This window comes from Thalassophryne amazonica, chromosome 3, assembly GCF_902500255.1.
Source record: "Thalassophryne amazonica chromosome 3, fThaAma1.1, whole genome shotgun sequence".
NCBI classification, from domain to species: domain Eukaryota; kingdom Metazoa; phylum Chordata; class Actinopteri; order Batrachoidiformes; family Batrachoididae; genus Thalassophryne; species Thalassophryne amazonica.
Genome location: NC_047105.1, coordinates 11570819 through 11596268, shown reverse-complemented (window position 1 = coordinate 11596268; position 25450 = coordinate 11570819). Strand labels below are relative to the sequence as shown.

Genomic DNA, 25450 nt, shown 5'->3' with positions numbered 1-25450 from the left:
CAGCTGCCCTGTCATTAGGAGGGTGCTAACTAAAGCACAATAGGTGCTAATTAGAGCAATTGTTAGTCACTAGCCAATAGCAGTCTGCCTCTTGGTAGGAGGGGTCTGGTTAGGTTTAAAACTCCAGCTTTTGCTGGCTTCTGTTATTCTTCTCTACAAGAGTCAAGACAGAAGTCAGACAACCAGAGCAAGAATTTTATCTGAGGAAGCTTCTGCGATTAGAAGCGAAACATCCTCGTGTCAAGTAACCCAGTCTAGTCAAAGATTCAAGCTTCTCTACTGTGTCCAGGGTGTACTCCACCTTTTGCCCAATGGCCGCTGGGATTGACTCCAGCTTCCTCATGACCCTTAATTTGAATAAGAAGGTATAGAAAATGAATGAGTAGACAATTATTTATCATTACACTTGTCACAGAATCCTCTGCACTCTTGTGACATCACCGTGCTGCCATCTATTTTAAGATAAAATGTTTCCTAATGAAATTTTGGAAAGTGAAAATAATGTGGACCCATTTCTTATATAAAACTGCAGGAGGGAAACTATTTGATTCATGCTTTGTAGTGACAGTCAGCGATCACGGTGCTTGTTGCTGAAGCCAAAAGCTGCTGTTCAGTTCAAACAATTGTCTTCTGTACATTTTGACACCGATAAGGCTATATGTCTGTTTTTATCTCAACATAATTACTAACCATGTAATTACTAATTCAAGAAAATGAAGAATGTATGTGGATGTGGTTGCACGCTGTGATGGCAGCCATGCTTTCCATGTTCTACCACTCCATGCTGTGCACACAGAGGATCAGAGCCTGTATCATTTCTAAGTATAAGTACAAGCTGGTATAATTCGCACTTTGCATCGAAATGTTCATTTGCACAGCTTAAATGCAAATGTGTGAATATGAACGGTTGATAAGTGAGGACTCACGAATCCCCTCCACACCTTTCCCTTGCATCAGATCAATACCACTCTGTTGTGCACCTTGTGCACTCCTGGTTATAAGAAATGACAAGTGACACTTGGTTGATGTTACAGTATACACCTACAAAAAGGGCCTTGAACATTGTGGACAGTTGAACATTGGCACTCAATGCTCAGAATATGCCTCCTCTAGGTAGCAGTGTGCACACAGACGTGCCACAAATGAGTCTATGTATAGATGTTTCAGACCATACATCACAGAACCCCAACGGGGACATAGCATTTTATCCATAAAGAAGAGTATCATCAACAATTTAATAAGTTATGTTCAAAGTTGCTGGTTCATTTACAGCACCTGTACTCTGTAAAGTGTTATTCATTCATTTTTCATAGTATAGGACTCCTACCTTAGAAAACTATAAACATCTCAAACATTGCCTAAGGTACATCTGCTGACTGATGCTGCTTTGGTTTCATCATAGAAACTGTCTAGGTTGTGTAATCAGTAATGAGGGGTGAAGTGGCAGTTACCTCAGTCCCTACACACCTCAGCAGAGCGATGTCTCACTCTGTCAAGGAAGCTCTGATGTACTGCTCCACCAGCTGTTGCCGCATGCGCCGCTAAAAGCTGCCCTCCTCCCTCTCAATTCCCTCCATCACAGCCTGAAAAGTTGCCAGCAGTATAGACCTTTGGATCTGCATTACTGCACCAGTTCACCTTGACTTCACGGATGATGCTGGGGTCTTTGTGGAATCAATGAATACCCTAACTGCAACATTTGAGAAGCTGACTGAGGAATCGGAGATAAAAATGCCAGTACCAGCATATTTGTTCAGAACGGTCCACTCTTTTTTGTCCACTTTTAAGTTGAAAATCCTTGAACTTTTCAGAAAGACCCTGTGACATCACCGCAGTACCTTTTCAGGCAATCAAGAGGAGAGGTTTATTTTTGCCACTTCTGTCTACAATCAGCTGATTTGTCAAAATCTATCACAATTGAGACAAAACAAAAACAAACCTCATCTGGGATAGCAGACTGGACATATGCTATGCTCCTGCTGAGGGTGAGTACTTTTTATCATCATGGTGCTCTCTCAGCACTTTTCCACCACAAAAAACACAATATGGACATGGGGCTTCAGGCAACATCTGGATGTCTTTGGAGAATCCTTGGGTAACGTTGGCATGATTGTGTCAAACAAGCAGTTGCTTAAGGAGACTAAGATCATTTGTATTGTGAGGCACCATCAGCTATGACATTTTTGGCATGTGGCGTGTTTCTGTGTGTATAATCCAGCACAAACTCTAGCTGCCTGAGTGTTGAGTCTAGATAAGCATTCATCCACGTTTCACCTGTCTGCTACAGATGGAAGATTACTTTCAAGAGGTGGGGATGCACTGGTTGTCTGCCTGGGTGGATTCAAGGCGGTTTCCTGGTGTGGTGGACACTGGTGCATGCTCTCGGACTTGACATGTCATGACACTACGTAAACGAAGCCTGTTCCTGCAGTGGTCAGTCAACCCGGAGAACACACTGGTTACTAAAGAACTGATCATGTCCAGGAACCTTGATGCAGCTATTAAGAGCAGAAGCTGAAGGAGGATGGCCTGTTTTGGCAGCTTTCCTGACATTACCTTGAGAAGATGCTGCAGCTTGCTGGATTGCAGCAGTCTCCTGAGTCAGCTTCTTCTTTGCCTCCAGGACTGGGTTCTCAAACTGGGTTTTCTGGTTGATGTGGCTGCAACACAAATATGCTCCAACTCAGCAAGAGACACTTAAAAAAACTCCAATGCACACAGAGTTCACATTTTAAGCTTTAGGACCTCATTCAAACCTGGTCTTGTTAGGAGAGACGGCATCCATCCCACTTTAGAGGGAGCAGCTCTCATTTCTAGAAATCTGGCCAATTTTTTGGGATCCTCCAAACTGTGACTGTCTAGCGTTGGGACCAGGAGGCAGAGCTGTGGTCTTATACACCTCTCTGCAGCTTCTCTCCCCCTGCCATCCCCCTATTACCCCATCCCCGTAGAGACCGTGCCTGCTCCCAGACCACCAATAACTAGCAAAAATCTATTTAAGCATAAAAATTCAAAAAGAAAAAATAATATAGCACCTTCAATTGCACCACAGACTAAAACAGTTAAATGTGGTCTATTAAACATTAGGTCTCTTTCTTCTAAGTCCCTGTTGGTAAATGATATAATAATTGATCAACGTATTGATTTATTCTGCCTAACAGAAACTTGGTTACAGCAGGATGAATATGTTAGTTTAAATGAGTCAACACCCCCGAGTCACACTAACTGTCAGAATGCTCGTAGCACGGGCCGAGGCGGAGGATTAGCAGCAATCTTCCATTCCAGCTTATTAATTAATCAAAAACCTAGACAGAGCTTTAATTCATTTGAAAGCTTGTCTCTTAGTCTTGTCCATCCAAATTGGAAGTCCCAAAAACCAGTTTTATTTGTTATTATCTATCGTCCACCTGGTCGTTACTGTGAGTTTCTCTGTGAATTTTCAGACCTTTTGTCTGACTTAGTGCTTAGCTCAGATAAGATAATTATAGTGGGCGATTTTAACATCCACACAGATGCTGAGAATGACAGCCTCAACACTGCATTTAATCTATTATTAGACTCTATCGGCTTTGCTCAAAAAGTAAATGAGTCCACCCACCACTTTAATCATATTTTAGATCTTGTTCTGACTTATGGTATGGAAATAGAAGACTTAACAGTATTCCCTGAAAACTCCCTTTTGTCTGATCATTTTTTAATAACATTTACATTTACCCTGATGGACTACCCTGCAGTGGGGAATAAGTTTCATTACACTAGAAGTCTTTCAGAAAGCGCTGTAACTAGGTTTAAGGATATGATTCCTTCTTTATGTTCTCTAATGTCATATACCAACACAGAGCAGAGTAGCTACCTAAACTCTGTAAGGGAGTTAGAGTATCTTGTCAATAGTTTTACATCCTCATTGAAGACAACTTTGGATGCTGTAGCTCCTCTGAAAAAGAGAGCTTTAAATCAGAAGTGTCTGACTCCGTGGTATAACTCACAAACTCGTAGCTTAAAGCAGATAACCCGTAAGTTGGAGAGGAAATGGCGTCTCACTAATTTAGAAGATCTTCACTTAGCCTGGAAAAAGAGTTTGTTGCTCTATAAGAAAGCCCTTCGTGAAGCTAGGACATCTTTCTATTCATCACTAATTGAAGAAAATAAGAACAACCCCAGGTTTCTTTTCAGCACTGTAGCCAGGCTGACAAAGAGTCAGAGCTCTATTGAGCTGAGTATTCCATTAACTTTAACTAGTAATGACTTCATGACTTTCTTTGCTAACAAAATTTTGACTATTAGAGAAAAAATTACTCATAACTATCCCAAAGATGTATCGTTATCTTTGGCTGCTTTCAGTGATGCCGGTATTTGGTTAGACTCTTTCTCTCCGATTGTTCTGTCTGAGTTATTTTCATTAGTTACTTCATCCAAACCATCAACATGCTTATTAGACCCCATTCCTGCCAGGCTGCTCAAGGAAGTCCTACCATTATTTAATGCTTCAATCTTAAATATGATCAATCTGTCTTTGTTAGTTGGTTATGTACCACAGGCCTTTAAGGTGGCAGTAATTAAACCATTACTTAAAAAGCCATCACTTGACCCAGCTATCTTAGCTAATTATAGGCCAATCTCCAACCTTCCTTTTCTCTCAAAGATTCTTGAGAGGGTAGTTGTAAAACAGCTAACTGATCACCTGCAGAGGAATGGTCTATTTGAAGAGTTTCAGTCAGGTTTTAGAATTCATCATAGTACAGAAACAGCATTAGTGAAGGTTACAAATGATCTTCTTATGGCTTCGGACAGTGGACTTATCTCTGTGCTTGTTCTGTTGGACCTCAGTGCTGCTTTTGATACTGTTGACCATAAAATTTTATTACAGAGATTAGAGCATGTCATAGGTATTAAAGGCATTGCGCTGCGGTGGTTTGAATCATATTTGTCTAATAGATTACAGTTTGTTCATGTAAATGGGGAATCTTCTTCACAGACTAAAGTTAATTATGGAGTTCCACAAGGTTCTGTGCTAGGACCAATTTTATTCACTTTATACATGCTTCCCTTGGGCAGTATTATTAGACGGTATTGCTTAAATTTTCATTGTTACGCAGATGATACCCAGCTTTATCTATCCATGAAGCCAGAGGATACGCACCAATTAGCTAAACTGCAGGATTGTCTTACAGACATAAAGACATGGATGACCTCTAATTTCCTGCTTTTAAACTCAGATAAAACTGAAGTTATTGTACTTGGCCCCACAAATCTTAGAAGCATGGTGTCTAACCAGATCGTTACTCTGGATGGCATTTCCCTGATCTCTAGTAATACTGTGAGAAATCTTGGAGTTATTTTTGATCAGGATATGTCATTCAAAGCGCATATTAAACAAATATGTAGGACTGCCTTTTTGCATTTACGCAATATCTCTAAAATCAGAAAGGTCTTGTCTCAGAGTGATGCTGAAAAACTAATTCATGCATTTATTTCCTCTAGGCTGGACTATTGTAATTCATTATTATCAGGTTGTCCTAAAAGTTCCCTAAAAAGCCTTCAGTTGGTTCAGAATGCTGCAGCTAGAGTACTGACGGGGACTAGAAGGAGAGAGCATATCTCACCCGTGTTGGCCTCCCTTCATTGGCTTCCTGTTAATGCTAGAATAGAATTTAAAATTCTTCTTCTTACTTATAAGGTTTTGAATAATCAGGTCCCATCTTATCTTAGGGACCTCGTAGTACCGTATTACCCCATTAGAGCGCTTCGCTCTCAGACTGCGGGCTTACTTGTAGTTCCTAGGGTTTGTAAGAGTAGAATGGGAGGCAGAGCCTTCAGCTTTCAGGCTCCTCTCCTGTGGAACCAGCTCCCAATTCAGATCAGGGAGACAGATACCCTCTCTACTTTTAAGATTAGGCTTAAAACTTTCCTTTTCGCTAAGGCTTATAGTTAGGGCTGGATCGGGTGACCCTGGACCATCCCTTGGTTATGTTGCTTTAGACGTAGACTGTGTTTCATAATTATTGTATGGCCTTGCCTTGCAATGTGGAGCGCCTTGGGGCAACTGTTTGTTGTGATTTGGCGCTATACAAGAAAAAAGTTGATTGATTGATTGATTTTCATGCAAAAAAAATAATAATGTATGCGCTCTCAGTATACATCTATATAATGTACTAACAGATGTACGCTGCAGCAGCGCCGTTACAAATACATTAAGAAACATGGCATAAAGGTTAGCTTGCATATACTGTGTGGAGAAACTCCACTATGGCTTTTAGGCATTTCATGTAGTTGGAAATGAACCCCTGACTGCCAGCTGCATCCTGTTCCTTTACAACAAGGTAAACAGCTTGTTGTCCCCCTGGCATACAAACCAAAGTCATTGTTTCTCAGTGAGCTCATTTCAGGCTAAAACACTGGCAGCAACAAACTATCTATATGCCACCGCCGCTCCATGTCCAAATAGTGCAGCTCTCTCTCTCTCTGTCTCTTCTACCTCAAAGGGATCCTTCTTTGGTCTGAGAAATAAAACACAGCGAGCGTTCCCATTTTATTCTCATCGCAGCAGATTGCTAACTCTCTTTTGCAACCATCCTCTCTGTCTCTCGCCTCTGTTTGTGCATTTGAGTTTAAAATCTCTCCCCTTCCCGTTACTGCTTTTATGATGGCAGTGTTTCTGCTGAGGTCATAAATATATTTGACACTCAAATATATACAGGCACGCCCAGTCCGGTTCATAGGTACTTGGACAGCGACACTTTTTTTTTTCTCAAATGTTGCCTTTTGTAGTATTAGACTTTCAGCTTTAATTTAAGGGTTAGACACGGTCTTGGTGGCTCCCCTCACCACATCCTTCATGCACACTGGTTTTGAAGATGACCTGCTCTGAGTAGATTTACAATGGTTCCACGTTCTTTACGTTTTCAATGGTTGATTGAACAGAATTCAGAAGAATATGTAGGGCAGGTAAGATAACGCGTTGGGCTTCTAATACGTAGATCTATAGGTTTGATTCAAGTGGGTAAAGGCCTTAGTTGGAGAAATAACCTATGTTGGTCCGGCATCCCATCCAGGGAGAATTATAGACTCATCTGCTTCATGATTCTGGAGATAAGCATGGGCACCAATGGGCCTCAGTGCCTCTATCTGTTTTCCTGTTTCTTTCTTCAGGAACTGTTCTTCTCCCCATTGTCGGATTTGGTTTGTTTTGTCATGCGCTTTGTGTTGAAGGTGTTTATACACCAGATTCCATAGTGGTTAAGAGTCTACAACTCTCACAGGTTACTTCCCCAGCTAAGGCCGGTGCCCATTTACAGCTGGGTGAACTGGGAGTATGCAGATGAAGAGACAGACAGGTAGCGTGACTGTGAATCAAACCCAGGTCTACATATGAGTAGCCCAGATTCCACAACGCAAAAAAGCAAATGCTTGTTACCTCTGCCAACAAAGTTGGAGGAGGTTATGTTTTCACCCTTTTGGTTGTTTGTCTGTTTGTGACTAGCCTGGAGCACACAATTTTTCAGATACTGTTATGAAATTTTTACTGAGGATTCATATCCTGATTGGCAAGAAGTAATCAAATTTTCAAGGTCATAGGTCAAAGGTCAAAGCCAAGAAAATTCTTGGAAAAATCCCTATCTTTAGGGCCCCTTCACACATAGCACGATTAAAGCCGACTAGTGCACAAAGGAGGAATTGCATGCCATTCATGAAAAATCAGAGCCGCCTCTAACACCTCGCACACCTGTCGCCACAACCATTTGTGCACACCAAAAAACACAGAGAGTGCCCTGTGAGTGTCCGTTTGATCCCTCTCTTGGCAGGTGTTGGCCAAATTCCAGGTACCACACACGAACATCCAATACCACTCGCGGGGCAGTTAGGAAATGTGTTGCTTTTCACGCAGTCAGGACAAAAATAGAGGGCAGATGAGTACTTTTGACCTGGCTGTTACATTTGTCTAAGTGCCCCCACGACTGTGGCGTTGCCAAGCAACACACATTGTGTGCCAGAGTGTCGGTTCCCCCCTCAACACATGTGGCATGCGTGCATATCGCTCGTGTCCACCCGCTCCCCGCAGCACATGTGGCGTATGTGGGCGGGAGTGACACTTGCATGAAATACTGACATGTATGTACAGATGGGGAGCGGCCAGCCACGTCTGAGTGCACACAGCACAGACAGCCGCCTCTCAGCTGATCACTGGCCAGAGACTCACTGACTGCAAATGACAGCTCGGTGCACATGACGTGTCACATTAAAAACACAGCCAGGACATATATGTAAATAAGTACTACAATAACTACATACACAATTATATAAATAACTAGAAAAAATTATAACACAGAAACAGAGAGTGACACATTGGTGTGTGTGTGTGGGGGGGGGGGGGGGGGGGGGGCGTGTCTGCCGACAGCAGCTCCTGGATGTCACAGCTGTATAACACCTACTGTGATTGAAGGACATGACCTTACAACTGTCCACTCTGACGTGCGTGTGTGTGCTTGCTGTCCTCATGTGGAAATACATAAAACATATTGCTTTTGCGATGGGCTGGAGTGGGGCACAGTGCGCACATTAACAAGCTGTCCCAGGTGAAATGGACCGTCAGATCCAGGCGATCTGAATGTCACGTCACCCACGTGAGCTCTGTTCCACATGACACGTTGTCTGTCCTGTGGCACGCCGTCCACAGGACACATGCGCAGGCCCGGCTGGACACGCCGGACCAGCAGATGTGGACTTGATAAGAGTGCAGTGCTTCATCCATGTCATTTCATGACTGTATATCTGTGACCATGGGTTATCTACAGAGGAACAGACGGCTCATACTTGTATTGCCCACTCGATAAGAGGAATTCAATAAATTGTGGTGTTTTTTTATGGTGCGTGGTTTTTATTTATTTTTTCTCCACAGCAGAGGCGCGATGTGATACAACATGTTCCAGCTGGTTTAGTTCTTTATTTTTTTCTCCACGGCAGAAGCGCGATGTGGTGCAACATGTTCCAGCTGTTCGCACTGTGTTCGTGCGTGTGCATGAAACCATCGCCCGTGTATCGTGCACACCTGTCCGACCGTGTGACCCTCCTAACAGCAGGTGGAATGTTTCATGGTTCCTCATTTCATTTTTGGTTTGCGGATTTTCTTCCAGTTTCTGTGTCTTTCATGTTATGTGCGAAGGAGCCCGTAAGAGTGAACAGATTTTTCAAAAATTCATGTTTGTCAAATAAGATGGAATATCTTTCATATTTAACAGCATTATGTAGGATGTTATCCTTTATCAAGTGACAAAGTTTTTTTTTTTTTTTGGCTATTTAATTGAAAAAAATTCCATTTAATGTATATTTTACATCATATCTTTATCAAACATGCCCAAATCACTCATATTTGAAAGTGAGGTGCAGACTGACACTATCACAGGACAACGTTTGATCCGGATCTCATCAGGATTGTGGATTTTGTGGAAATTTGTGGAATTGGAAACTAATGTTAGCGGAGGTTTGCGTTCTACAAGCATTGTGCTCTAGTTTAGTTATTTATTTTTTTAATGTAGGCACTACACACCCTGACTCATATTCTATACACAACTTATGCAAACACTTGCAGAACGCAGTGGGAGCACAATCAGCAATTTGTTCACCTACAGGTCACTGCAATATTTCCCGCAGAGTTTCATTATGCCAGCAGCTTGGAAGGGAACAACAACAAAAAAAAAATAGGACAATTGTGATCCAGATCGGCAACTATTCTCCAGGTAAATGCTTCCCCTCTGCATGTTACATAACATTGTTGAATAGAGTTGAACAAAATGAGCCGTGCACTTTGTGCATCTCTTTATTTTTAGACAGTATTGATTTTACACTGGTCCACTGCTAATGTACAGTTAGTCGTGTAAAACACACTTGTGCTCTGGACCCTCCGGTGAAATGTGTGCTTCTGTGATAACACAATTTGAATTGCTTCTGATAATGGCATCAGAAGTGCTTGAAACTACCCACATCAATAAATCAATGAAACTTACTCAACGTAGTACGTGCCGTACTGCGGGTCGTCAATTTCCTCCCAGCCGTAGGGTAACTCTGTAAAAAAAAAAAAAAAAGGCTCCATTAAAATGTGGAAACATGCAAAAAGAGCACACGCAGAGGTAATATAATACAGCAAAATGTTCATGGTCTTGAGGGAGTTGTAGCCCATTCAGCGTGGGTGGTGAGGTACAGTGGTACTGCCGGCGTGTTTTTCTCCTGAATGGGATGTTTAGCATAAAAAAGTCACTGTGAGAATATCGTGCAATCATTGAGTGAACATTTTTTTCTGCTTTCGACAAGCTGGCTGGCTGGAATTGCTGCTGTATTGCGTGTCACGCCCTGATGAGCATATCGGGCAGACGGAAAGAGAGAGAAAGAGCTCTTCACGCAAGACAGAGCTTTGGAGTTGCTTTTCAGAGGCAACACACCAAGTAGCTTTCCGGTCGCCTATAAAAATCCATTAAAATGAGACTGGAAGGGTCCCGGCTCTTTGACCTCTATCTGCTCTGTGTTTTTGCCTGCACTTAAACCTACATTACCCTCCGGAGGTACAAAGGCAAAATCGGCTTTCCACGGACTGAATCGCAGCGTGATGGTTCCAAATGAAAGGCATCAGAGGGCTGAAGCCTACCATGTACGGGTTATACGTCACTATATAAATGTACAAGTACACCTGTGTTCAAAATACATGATAGCAATGTGTTTAAAAAAGTGAGCAAAGCTCAAAATCCTTAAAATAGCTATTTTTTTGCCATACATGCAAATGCATTGGGAACACTGAACCATTCTACTCCAAATGAAAATATGAAGAAGAATTTGTCAAATTTGTTATTACTTTACAGAATGTAAAGAAAAAAGAATATAAGACTGTTCTCTGCATGTCATTCTGTGACCCTTATTACACCCTTACAGGTGGCCCTTATTAACCCTCTGGGGTCCGAGGGCATTTTTTTGTACAGTTCACTCACCTGGCATAAATGTTTTATTATTGATGTTAACAGCTCTCCCTGCATCCCACAATCAAGTTCTATGTCTCTTTTTTTTCAGGACAACCTGTGCTTTCAGAATAAATTGTTGTGTGGGCCGCTGAAGAGGAGGTACTGCTGGCCCACCACCACCAGTGGGCGCCCTGCCTGGAGTGCGGGCTCCAGGCACCAGAGGGCGCCGCCGCCTCACAGGAGCAGCCAAGGTGACAGCTGTCACCCATCACCTGAGACAGCTGACAGCAATCATCAGTGGGGTATATCAGCAGGACAGCATCTCCTTCTAGGAAATATGAACAGGAAATGAAGTGCCACAGTAAAATGTTAGTACTTTTACATTATTATACTATAATTTGAGAAATGTATATATTTTCTGCTTGTTTTCTGATTCCTCCCAGGTCCTTGGCCTGATTTCCACCAAACCTCATGTATGAGTGAACGCCAAGTCTACAGTTGGGGTTATTTTGGCAAAGGTCAAGGCCATTGGTGTCAAAAGTCAAAATTTAGATTTTTCATTCTGATGTCCACCAAACCTGGCCCACACATGAAGGTCAGTTTCAAAATTACCCAGCAAGGTAAAATGCACCAAAGGTTAAACACTGAGGCCACCTGTTTGTGCACCACCTCATCCAGGGTCCTTTTGCTGATTTCTATCAAACTTGGTGCATTAATGAAGGTTTGGGTCCCCAAATGATCCATTTTGTCAAATGTCAAAAAAATTTGATTCTGAAACCCATTTGGACCAAATGTGTAGCCCTTTCCTATCTTCATGTCCACAGGTACACTGAAGAAACTCCCTGTCAAAATAAGCCAAATAACCTGAAATCTAGCCAAATTGTCTTGTATTAAGAAAAAGAAAAAAAAAATAGAATTCTCAAAACTAGCAAAATGTCTAGGCACTAAATAATAAAAATGGATTTTAAAACTAGACAGAATTCTTATTTTAAGATTAGCCTCTGTCTTAAAATAACAAAAACAATTTTGTTCCTCTGCTTGGATGATTTGAAATCCATTGTGTTTCCTTGTTACTGGTTAAATACAGCCTGATATTAGCGGGAAAAAATTACTAAGAAAAAGTGAGATACATTTTCCCAAAATAAGACATTTTTTCTTATGTAAAAAATGCTTGACAAGATTATTTTTCTATTTAGACAAAAATTAAGTAAAATTTTCTTTAAAAGTCTCTTTTTTTTACTTTCTTAGATACCAGTTTTTGCAGGGTATTGTTACCAAACAATAAAATAAATTAAAAGAAAAAAAAACACACAGTGTTATACATCCTTAAAAAAAAACTAGCTTTCTAGCTGTCATTTCTCTCCAAACTGTCATGAAGTCCATCCTGGCTTTGTGACACACAGATCAGTCCATCTACACCAAAAACGACCATCTGTCACTGTTTGCACTCTTATTAACATAATACATCTTGTTTTATGACTACTTCACAAATCAGTAAGCTTGAAAGCTGTGGTTCGTAACGTCATTCCAACAAGAACGTACGTTCACACACGCTGATTGCTTTTGTGGCTCGTGTGCATAGCTAGTTAACTTCAAGTGAATCTACAAAACCCAAAACAAAAAAAACACCCCGTTTTACAACTATAATCCTGTCAAAGTGATTTTTTAAATGCTGTTTTTTATATTATTTAAAAGGTAAACATTCAGTGAAGTGCTTTCTTAAATGTCCTTCAGCATCTGAGCTGAGCTGAACGTAACGATACTCCAAACAAGGCTGAGCTCATAACTGGCGTCTTCCCAGCTTACAAAGTGAGTAGAGACGGCCTTTTGTCATTCTGAGTTATTGAAGATGAGCCACCACCAATTTAATCATCTAAACTGAGCCTTCTCAACATTTGCAGGCTTGGTTTTTCATGCGGTTCGGAGCGCTACAGTAGACGGGCTAATTAGCAAGCCTCCCAAACGAGACAGAAGTAAACAATGTATGGGAACATAAATCGTGCAAAATGCTTAATGTGTTCATGCTTTAAGGAGCAGACATTACTTCACTCCTGCTCTGGGCTAATGTGTGGTTGTTAAAAGCATGATTTATATATAGATCAGAGGCGATATGGCAAGTAAAATATGCAAGCGGTGCCACCATCTTGTGAAGGGCACACAAGGGCAAGAATGCTACATGTACGTAAATCAGCTGCACAAACTCAGATATAGTGTTACATAAATAAAGTGGTAAAAAGGGCACACATGGTTCAGACTGTGTAATAAATTGCATAGATGAGTAGATATTGCTTTATAGTTGGGGTGTGCATCCCTCCTTTATAAAACCATCAAATCCCTATGCAGCTACATGGACAACTATACTTTTTCTTATGGAGGGATTTGATTTTGTCTGATAGAATACACTCCAATGCTGTTCTTTGTTTAGTGTAGACATTCATTCCCCATAATAAATTACAATAAAGCAAACGTGCGTGGCATTCCTTACCTTCAAATATATATTTAATAAAAACTTTTTCAGGTTTTTACTACAACCCCAATTCCAATGTAGTTGGGACATTGCGTAAAATGTAAATAAAAACAGGATACAATGATTTGCAAATCCTCTTCAACCTATAATCAGTTGAATACACCACAAAGACAAGATATTTAATGGTCAAACTGATAAACTTTATTGTTTTTGTGCAAATATTTGCTCATTTTGAAATGGATGCCGGCAACATGTTTCAAAAAAGCTGCGACAGTGGTATGTTTACCACTGTGTTACATCACCTTTCCTTCCAACAACACATTAGGGTTGTATTATCTACGTTTCTAGACATTGTTATTGTGTTTGTTGTATGTTAAATGTGAGAATCTCACGTGATTTCTCTGTTATTTACAATGGGAATTGCTGTGAGCCGCGATCACTTCCTGTTCTTCTTATTCTTGGGGAAAGTGAGGTTTGCTCTCTTAACGCCCTGCTTATTGTTCTTTACAACACTGTTTGTGCTGTTTGTTCCAGAGTAACATATGTAAGATGTGTGAAATTCGGTTTGTGTTTATGAAGTTCCACGCAGGTTGAAGGTAGCAGACATGGAATATTTGTTTTAGCAAGTTTTCAGGGATCTCACGCATGCCGTCTCTTATATGTTATGAAAGGCATAAAAATGTACATTTTGGTAGTATAATGTTCATTAGCAATTGTTGTCATTTGGTTCCTATATGTTTGGATTGCAGCATCCCTCTGGTGCGCAAGGGATTATGGGATATCGCAATAGGGCAAATTGGCCACTTGAAAATTCAAGATGGTGGCCGTTTCCCAAGATACCTGGCAACATGACTTATTGAAAACGGCTTTCTGCATAGAAATGCTTCTGTTTCATTGATTAAAATTATATTGTTGTCAAATTCTATTTTGTTACATTTTATTTGTGGTATTTATGGAATTTATTATGTTGTATTTTGCTTATTTGCCAAATTACAGTGAAGTTTCTTGCATTTATTATTAACCGTTTCCATCCAACATATGTTGTGAAAGTGTTTATCTTTTGAAACAACTGAATGTAGGCCTATTAAAAGGAGTCTAGTGTTGAATATATTGTGGTTATTATTTATATTTGCAGTCAACATGTCCAACTGCCAGTTGACAGTGACACTAAATGTGTCACATTGTTGTTGGAACATGAAAGATTAAATCTGACATGCCTGAAAACATATAATTTGACACCAAGATCACATAAATCAAATAAATAACTGCATTTTGTGAGGAAAAAAAAAGAGATTTGGGTTCCATTTGGTGGCCATCTTGAAATAAGATGCCATCTTGGATTTCTCTGATGCTGTGAAACAGATCCACTGTGATTAATAACACACAATTTGCCATTAATATTGCACAAATCAATCAAGAAGGAGCATTTCTATGCAAAAAGTAATTTTCAGTAGGTCATTTAATCGACCATCTTGGACAATGGCGCTATCATGAATTTTCAAGTGGCCAATCAACCAAATTTGGTAAGTTCTACATTGGGAATCATCATGCCATATTTGGGGCTTGATTTTGCTGGGAAATTGATGTTATCTGCTCGACTCACAGTGGTGCTGTCTTTGCTCATCTTTTGTTCACCACTGGGGGCAGCACCACATACAGTGGCAGAAAGTGCAGCATAGAAGAAGCCAGCAGTTGTTAGCACATCATAAACAGTCCGGCTGATATTTCCTGTTTTCAACAGTTATGCCAGTTTTGGCAAATTGTGAACTAAATCATCAGTTCAAATGGATGCATTTATCTGTTATATCGTTTTCCACAATCAGACATGTTTTTACCTCGTAAAGATAATATTCCTGTGATCAGTCTCTCGATATCCTCATGCTGACCTCTGAACTTATAAACTGAATACATAAACTGAATGAATCAGCATCTACGTGACACAAAAGTAACTGGATTATTTAATGAAAGATTCTGATAGTTTTTTTTTCCCTTTCAACTCTGAGCAGAGAGCGACGCTTCACTTTGTTGATGGAAATTAAGCCAGTAATGCGGCTCACTCAATGTATTCCTACACCAGCCTTTCGCTGGTGTCTGGCGTGACGAGCGCAAAACAAATGCAGCAAAAGCAATAACCAGTTAATGTCGTTTCTATGTGTTTCCTGCCTTTTAATTAGTACACGAATTGCGGCTCGCTCGGTGTATTCCTATGCCAGCCTTTCACTGGTGTCCGATGGGACTATCGCCACAACGACAGCGGTAACCAGGTAACGGCGTTCTCCCGTCATGCACCTCAGTTTCTCCCATCTTGCTTCTTGTGTACTTCCTGTTTTAACTTCCTGTTTTTGGTGACAAAAGCATGCTTCCGGTTTGCGGTCATGGTGGAAAATGAGTCGGATGGACTATGACTCTGATGTCACACCCGTCTGTCAACATCCTCGCTTCACTCGGTGGCTCTGCCGCCTCGCGCTGCTCGGTATAACATTAAAATGGAGCCGTCCACTGCTTCATAGTACACAGAGATCAACACACGGGGTTTGTATGTTGATGTAGTTGTATCTAGAGTATCATTTTAAAATGGATTTCCAATTGTTATCAGTTATTCATTACATAGGATTAAATGTTATATCTGTATTCACTTTACAGTGGCATAAAACTGTTTGGAACCCTTGAGTTTTTTCGACTTTTTCATTGTTTTTTTAATGATGTTTGAAATAACCAAAAAAATGAATGATCTGCCTTATAGAAGAAGCCCCTCATTGAACATGCCCGCGGTTACCTCTGTAGAGGTCCTCTCCACAGTACCAGTGTTTGTACTTTACCCCGTGACTGTGTTTGCATTCTAAATCAATATCGCACTGATTAAATTAGCTTTTGTCCCGAGTGACAAGATGAACACAAAAATATTGCAGAAAGAAACCACAGCCAGGAACTGGTAGAATTCACCACCGCTGTTTGTGATATTCTGGCATTCTCGTCCATAATTCACTCACTGTGATTCACGGAATAACTGAAATTATCAGGAGATGAGTGGTGCTGAATACATACCTCCATCCTCACACTTCTCAGGCGGCTTTGCTTTCTTCGCCAGCCGGGGGTCCAACCACGTGGTGGTCTTGGTGTTGTGACTGCAGAGGACAAAGAGAGCAGCCAGCAGAAATCAGCAACAGGGAATGGCACCAAATCGCAAATAGTCTAGTAATAGTTGGTTTAACGCGCATCTGTCATATTATAGCGTTTAGACCCCATTCCTACCAGGCTGCTCAAGGAAGCCCTACCATTATTTAATGCTTCGATCTTAAATATGATCAATCTATCTTTATTAGTTGGCTATGTACCACAGGCTTTTAAGGTGGCAGTAATTAAACCATTACTTAAAAAGCCATCACTTGACCCAGCTATCTTAGCTAATTATAGGCCAATCTCCAACCTTCCTTTTCTCTCAAAAATTCTTGAAAGGGTAGTTGTAAAACAGCTAACTGATCATCTGCAGAGGAATGGTCTATTTGAAGAGTTTCATTCAGGTTTTAGAATTCATCATAGTACAGAAACAGCATTAGTGAAGGTTACAAATGATCTTCTTATGGCCTCAGACAGTGGGCTCATCTCTGTGCTTGTTCTGTTAGACCTCAGTGCTGCTTTTGATACTGTTGACCATAAAATTTTATTACAGAGATTAGAGCATGCCATAGGTATTAAAGGCACTGCGCTGCGGTGGTTTGAATCATATTTATCTAATAGATTACAATTTGTTCATGTAAATGGGGAATCTTCTTCACAGACTAAGGTTAATTATGGAGTTCCACAAGGTTCTGTGCTAGGACCAATTTTATTCACTTTATACATGCTTCCCTTAGGCAGTATTATTAGACAGCATTGCTTAAATTTTCATTGTTACGCAGATGATACCCAGCTTTATCTATCCATGAAGCCAGAGGACACACACCAATTAGCTAAACTGCAGGATTGTCTTACAGACATAAAGACATGGATGACCTCTAATTTCCTGCTTTTAAACTCAGATAAAACTGAAGTTATTCTACTTGGCCCCACAAATCTTAGAAACATGGTGTCTAACTAGATCCTTACTCTGGATGGCATTACCGTGACCTCTAGTAATACTGTGAGAAATCTTGGAGTCATTTTTGATGAGGATATGTCATTCAAAGCATTGCATTTACGTAATATCTCTAAAATTAGAAAGGTATTGTCTCAGAGTGATGCTGAAAAACTAATTCATGCATTTATTTCCTCTAGGCTGGACTATTGTAATTCATTATTATCAGGTTGTCCTAAAAGTTCCCTGAAAAGCCTTCAGTTAATTCAAAATTCTGCAGCTAGAGTACTAACGGGGACTAGAAGGAGAGAGCATATTGGCCTCTCTTCATTGGCTTCCTGTTAATTCTAGAATAGAATTTAAAATTCTTCTTCTTACTTATAAGGTTTTGAATAATCAGGTCCCATCTTATCTTAGGGACCTCATAGTACCATATCACCCCAATAGAGTGCTTCGCTCTCAGACTGCAGGCTTACTTGTAGTTCCTAGGGTTTGTAAGAGTAGAATGGGAGGCAGAGCCTTCAGCTTTCAGGCTCCTCTCCTGTGGAACCAGCTCCCAATTCAGATCAGGGAGACAGACACCCTCTCTACTTTTAAGATTAGGCTTAAAACTTTCCTTTTTGCTAAAGCTTATAGTTAGGGCTGGATCAGGTGACCCTGAACCATCCCTTAGTTATGCTGCTATAGACTTAGACTGCTGGGGGGTTCCCATAATGCACTGAGTGTTTCTTTCTCTTTTTGCTCTGTATGCACCACTCTGCATTTAATCATTAGTGATTGATCTCTACTCCCCTCCACAGCATGTCTTTTTCCTGGTTCTCTCCCTCAGCCCCAACCAGTCCCAGCAGAAGACTGCCCCTCCCTGAGCCTGGTTCTGCTGGAGGTTTCTTCCTGTTAAAAGGGAGTTTTTCCTTCCCACTGTCGCCAAGTGCTTGCTCACAGGGGGTTGTTTTGACCGTTGGGGTTTTTACGTAATTATTGTATGGCCTTGCCTTACAATATAAAGCGCCTTGGGGCAACTGTTTGTTGTGATTTGGCGCTATATAAATAAAATTGATTGATTGATTGATTATGGCTATGAGGGCTTTCTGGAGGGCGGCGGGGGGGGGGGGGGGGGGGGGGTGCCTGACATGACAAACTGTTTTACCCTCAGATGTGTTGAACATTGGGGTGTGTAATCAGGAGGAAAATCTCAAAGACCAGCTGATATCTTCTGAGACAAGTAGCTTCGAGCCAAATGTAAGCCTTGTGTGTGCACATGAAAGTTCACATGCACACTGGCATGTGCACAACCAGGCCTCGGACGGTTGCGGCGGTTACGCCAGTGTTCTAAATACAGAGCGTTGATTTGTTTATCACAACACCTTAATCATTTATAACAAAGCGGAATTTTAAATCCGCTCTGTTCAGAGGAGAACACATCCTGAAATCCTGAACACATCGGAGTGTTTTTTTTTCCTTTTCATACTTTACAGTCTGAACTCAGGCTTGTTTACAATCTGTGGTACCTGCAGTGCCGTTTTCCCTGCAGGAGTAATAAATGAGGTGACTTTTAAATTACATGATTGTCATGTAGATTGTTTCTCCGTCATTCTGTGATCTCCCCGGTTATCTAACCTATGTATAGTGATTTGCAACAAACAGAAATATAATCTGTGTTTCATTATGTATAAAGCAGATACGGGCGAATAGCAAGTTACACAGCAGATACACAAACGTGATTCATTTTTAATATCACATCTTGCAACATACCTGACTGCTGTTGTAAGACAGGATAATTAGCATAGATAACAGCACACAAGCTGAGAGTTGGCCTGGATTTTCTCATTTGAAATCGTGTCTGAATCGATATTTCAGAAAGTCACCTACACTCTGGATTCACTGCACGTAGCAAATGTCGCCACCGACAGGAACCACTGCAGCAGTTCAAGCTAACATGACCGCGCACGAAGCCACGGCTACAATTCAAGCTAACATGACCAGGGACAGGAGCCACTGTTGCAGTTCAAGTTAACATCACAACTTACAAGAGCCACTGCTACAATTCAAGCTAACATGACCGCGCACAAAGCCACTGCTACAATTCAAGCTAACATGACCAGGGACAGGAGCCACTGCTGCAGTTCAAGCTAACATCACAACTGATAAGAGCCACTGCTACAATTCAAGCTAACATGACCGCGCACAAAGCCACTGCTACAATTCAAGCTAACATGACCAGGGACAGGAGCCACTGCTGCAGTTCAAGCTAACATCACAACTGATAAGAGCCACTGCAACAATTCAAGCTAACATGACTAGGGACAGGAGCCACTTATGCAATTCAAGCTAACACAATCACGTACAGGAAACAGTGCTACAATTCAAGCTAACATCAGCATTGACAGAGTACTTGCTAACAGATGAGCCAGTGCTGCAATTCAAGCTAATCAAAAGCCAAAATGCTAATGTTTCACAGGCACCATGTCCACCAGCTACTGTATGTTCAGTTTCCCTTGGACATTTCAAGCACAATCACTTTGTTGTTCATTCGGCGACACTTGGCTCAACAAATGAGATAGCTGTGTTATATTGAGGATGGTGATCACATTGTCTGTTTCAGCTGCATTAAAGTGGCTGATGTGTGTTGGTGTTCAATTATTTCATCAAATAAATCTTAATTTAGCGCGTTGATTTAGTTATTTACTTGTTTTTGCTCATGACATTTTTCAACGCTGCTGCAAATTATGATGTACTAACAGTGGCGGCGCCAGGAAATTTTTGTTGGGGGGGCTGAGGGGGGAGCTGGGGTAAAAGTTGGAGGGGTCCCACAAAATGTCGTTGAAATGAACAATATATAGTAAATTGCGTCATAAATACCAAGGTATATGTTTTAGTCACCCGTGTTCCTCTAAAATGTGGTATCAATGCACACACACATCACTTAGAATGATTGCAAGTTCAGTAAACTTGCATATAGGTATAGAAACTGAATTAATTGAAATGGTGCTCAAGACAATGCACGGAATCAACCTTACACAAATAGTCTATATCAAAGATTTATTGCCAGTTTAACACAGAGGTTTTGGCCGAACAACAATATACAGCATCTGTATATTCTGTGTTAGTGCGTGGCTGTGGCCGACATGCTTGATGAATTCCTGCGCAAAAAGTAGTTCCCATATAATTGTCATATATTCCTGTGAGATAATAAGTACACTCAACAAAAATATAAACGCTACACTTTTGGTTTTGCCAATCAGATAACTTTTCAGTTATCTGATTATCTGTTATCGGAGTTAATTTTTTGGTTATCTGTGCCCACCACTGCTTGGCTCATTATTGGGGGGCTTAAGCCCTCCCAAGCCCCCCCCTTGACACCGCCACTGTGAACTAAATGATCTTAAATGAATTACATACACATACATATACATGTATCTCACTTTGTCCAACTAATATCAAGCTGTATTTGACCAGCAGCAAGGAAAGGCAATGGATTTCAAATCATCCAACCAAAGGAATAAGATTGTTTCTCTTATTTTAAGACTGAGGCTAATCTTAAACTTAATCTTAATCTTAAAATAAGAATTCTATCTAGTTTTAAGGCACATTTTGATCATTCAGTGCCTAGACATTTTGCTAGTTTTGAGAATTCTAAGTAAATTTTTGTTACCCTATTGGCAGATTTTTCTTTTTTTTTTTTTGCTTATTACAAGACAATTTTGCTAGATTTCAGATTATCTATCTTATTTTGAGAGGGACAGTTATTGCAGTGTACACTGTCACCAAAATATGGACCTATGAAGTAATCTTCTTGATACTTACCTCGAAAAAGGAGATCTGTTTTGTTTTAAGACAGGCTTGTCATAAATGAATAAACCTACATATTTTCATGAAATGTGATGAAAAGTTTTGCCTAAACCTAAAACATAAACTATTCAACATTAGGACAGTCTAATATTGCAGATTTTTTGATACCCAATTGTACACGCGGCTGGATGCCCATTCGGCCCTGGGGTGTAAATGGTGGCAAAATCGCTTTGTAGAATATTATGACCAATTGAGAAAGTTTTCAACCTGTTTAAAAATTTGTTGACGATGGGATTAATCGAGAACAACTAACTGTGAATAATTATATTCAGTTGGTGTAAACATAGGTGAAAGTGGACAAATGGCTCCAATATGCAGTAATCGGGACCTATGGTTCTTTGAGCAGAAACCATCGAAAAGCAAGTCACGCTCTTCAGGTTTTGAGATGTTAACAGAGATATTTTATCTTTTTGGAAACGTGGTAATTACACAAAAATCAGTGCATACACAAAAACAATCGTGTAATGGAACTCGTAACTACTCTGGTGTATTCAAGAATAATTGGTTACACTTGTACAGTTGTGGTCTAAAGTTTACATACTCTGGCAGAATTTTTGTGTTTTGGCCATTTTTCAGAGAATATGAATGATAACATAAAAACTTTTTGTCTACTCATGGTTAGTGGTTGTACTTGCACTGTCGACAATGTCTCCAATCACAGTCACATAAGTCTATAACTTCTTCTGGGTTGTCTGGGTGTCTTGGTAGCTTTCCCCACTTTTCCCACCATGAGTGACAAAAATGTTTTGTGTTATCATTCATATACTCTACAAATGGCAAAATAAATAAATAAATAATTAATAATAATAATAAAAAAATTCTGCCAGGGTATGTAAACATTTGAGCACAACTGTATGTAAGCAAACATGAAACAGTGTCTCGTATGAATTTTGAATGTTTTAAAAAATCTGCCCCAGTTACCTAAATTTTGAAACCAGAATGGAAAATTGGGCCAAAAATATTCAATGAGAGACTGCCCCTAGGGCTCATCTGCACAATGAGGTCCAGCATGGACATTTATAAGGCATTTTTAAATTAAATCTTTAAAATAAAACCCAGTAAATGCACAAGGATTGCATCTTTAACTTACTCGATGAAGTAGACCATGCCGGTCTCGGTGTACGCCATCTCCCAGTTGAGTGGGAGGGGCTCCAGGCTGTCATCGCGAGGGAGAGAGCTCCAGGTGCGGAAGTCCATGCTGCTGTTGGACTGGGTGTAGCTGGGCACCGCTTTCCTCCACTCCGTCCCCTCTTTGTGCTCTGGAGCGACAACCAGACAGATGGTAAGAAAGTCAGAGATGTGGAGGACCAGAGCAGAAGATCAACCCTGCACACCTCAACCAAAGGGCTGCCGCGCGTTTGCACATGCACACAGCATGAATGTTTACGCCTCAGGGTGCATATCCACACTGCCTCTGTGGGTTGCAATCAGAGATGAAGGGACTCGAAATCAAAAGGGATGCTGGAGTTGCAAGGCTGTTTCTGTGTGAAATACTGCACTCCACTGCTCTTCAAATATGTTTGTAGAAACTCTCAATGAGAATCTGCTTTGCAATGAAAAAATGAAACAGGCCGACAACAAAGCCCGTCCTAAATCACTTAGCGCTTCACGCCTTCCCTCAGAAAACAGATATAAAGAGATGAATAAAGTGCATTTCATCCCTTTTTGATGCCAAATGATGCTACAAAATTAAAACAGCCCTTTTTGGAGAGGCGTTTCTAAAAGATCAATCCACTCGAGTTTTTGTCGCGAACCACAAAAACCCACAGATCTCCAAAATATTTTCAGGAAATAAAGATTTTTTTAACCCTCTCTGATAAAGAGAGATGTTTGTGCTTCATATTTAAAGGCGAGAATGCTTTGGGGGTGGGGGACCTCAGAGGGTTTGAAGATGTCCTGGTGCTCTGGCAGCGTAAACATGTGGAAGATCTGCCTGAAGGAGAGCTGAGGTCATTATTAAGGTTCACAGCAGGGTGAAGGTCCACTTGAAAAGACAAGGCAGATGGGCTGGAGCAGGACTGGGAGGAGGAAGGGATGGTGGTGATGATGATGATGACACTCAGAGGAAAGATGAGGGCAAGCTACAGTCAAGAGTTTAAAGACTTCAAGCTCATATTTTCCATTAACCTCTTTTTCATGTGGCCATAAATTTGCCCTTCTACGGCCGGTCTGACGCTGCTGTGCCGCGGCTGTGCGCTGAAGCGGAGCAGTCGTTTGTGACAGTTTTCGTTCCATAAAAACAAATCCCGACTCTGTGGGCATCGTTTCGTGTTTGATTTCAATATGACAGAGCAGTTGGGTAAACAGACTGAATCCTTTGTGCAGCTGAGCAAGCAGCGTTTGAGCCATGACTGCCAAAACAATGACGCGTTCTGTTAGGGAAATAAAACAAAAAAAACTCTCCATGCCCACCCTGATTTTCTTGCTACAGAATCCCAGGTATCATGCACAGACTGTGACCTATTTTTTAACCTGTAAGAGAGCCGAGGTGTTGTCTTGATTGATTACACACAGTATCGCTCCCTCGAGATGAACTACATTAGAAAGTAACTGTAAGGCTGGTGGATCAAGGTTGCTTTTTCCTTTCAGATTTCTTTAAAAAAATATATATTTTTTTTATAATAGAAAAAAATGTAATTGTGCAGATTTGAACATGAAGTGTTTTCAACTCAGTCATGTTCTACCTTAGATTTGGAATGTATAATAGAAGATATACCTTACTAAATTTTCATGTACTTTATATTATTGAATTATCTGTGATTGATAATGATTTTTGTTTGGGATGTGCCAGTCACTTTTTTTTTTCTTATTCACAATCCCAATCCAAGTCAGTTAACATTGAGAATCTATAGATAGGAGTCCCAAGCCAATACTTATATTCACCTATAAAATGCACATGCACAGGGCACACTACAATCAAAGCCAATCCACTGTTTATGCATGGCCATTTAACATCTTTGCACTACATTAAGGGGGAAAAAACTACCTGTAATCCAAGATGATCCTTAATGCTTTGATTTTTTTTTTTAAGAAAATAAGCAGATTTTCTATTATATTGCTCTTTTCAATTCCATTTAGTGTAGCAGTATTCACTTCCATAAAAGGGGATGTTATAATTACAGTGTTTTACTTCTGACCACTAGGTGTCAGTAATGTGGTATGGTTGAAGACAGCAGAAGAAGAAAAGATGGCAAACGTAAATTTAGTGTGAGTGCAAAAACTACAAGCTGTCACACAAAATATGAAAAGCAACATGATACAGGGTGGTTTGAAGACACCAGACAGCCTGACGCTAGCCGCTTTTAACCCCTTGCTACAAATAATAATAGCTACACAAAGCGACAAGTTCATTTTCAATAGGAGTGCACATTTTACATAGAAAAAAAGACAAGCGGTGACTATGCTGCCCACTAGGTGGTGCTAAAGTGAATGTGAACTGTATTTTAAACAAGGCTGAGAGAATTGACACGGTGACTGCCAATACGAGTGAAGGAGGCGTGACAACAGAAAGATGTACGTATGTCGTAGTTGATCAGTTGCTCAAACAAAATAATCCAAGATGGCGGAACAGCTGTAATTTTGTATAAATCTAATATATTGGCATTTTTTGTCTTGGATTTTGTAATAGTTAGCTCCATATAGATTATTGACTTTGTAAATGACTGACAAGCAAAATTATTGGGTTACTGAATGTCTTTGACAAGTATTGTGCTAGCTCATTTTAATGTAGCTGCACGTAAATGAACAGTTCAGCATAGTTTTACAATTTCCTGTCATGAATATTTAGCTCATTTTGTCCACCATGGTACCAGCTTGTTAGCTAGTTAATGCTCATGCGTTACTGGTTGTTGTTAGTTGTTTAGCGATGTGCAAGTCCTTTGTGTCAGCGTGGCGCATGCTCCATTTAAAAGATATCTTACACAGACATTAACAAGCTAACTAGCGATACAGGAGCGAGCACCAATATCGCACATTTTACGAAAACAAATCAACCAAACTTTGGTTCCATCAAGCAGTCAAGCTCATAGTAACGGTGTCAGTTGTCCCTGTGTTTTACAGCCCAGGAATGCCCATTAAGTGACAAATACAGACTGCTCGTTGCATCATTTGTATGCCCTGCAACGATGCTGGTGAGCT

At 40.6% G+C, this 25450-nt stretch overlaps 1 protein-coding gene across 4 annotated transcripts in view; it reads right to left on the bottom strand.

Moving 5' to 3' along the window:
• Positions 1-25450, bottom strand: part of LOC117506338 (membrane-associated guanylate kinase, WW and PDZ domain-containing protein 3) — a 463321-nt gene that overhangs the window by 69703 nt on the left and 368168 nt on the right. For all 4 annotated transcript variants that reach the window (XM_034165832.1, XM_034165831.1, XM_034165830.1 and 1 more), the window contains exons 5-8: positions 22404-22572; positions 16456-16535; positions 10002-10059; positions 2557-2660 (exon numbers count right to left, since the gene is read on the bottom strand). In XM_034165832.1, the coding sequence (XP_034021723.1) occupies positions 2557-2660; positions 10002-10059; positions 16456-16535; positions 22404-22572 (411 nt within the window). The remainder of the gene's footprint in view (positions 1-2556; positions 2661-10001; positions 10060-16455; positions 16536-22403; positions 22573-25450) is intronic.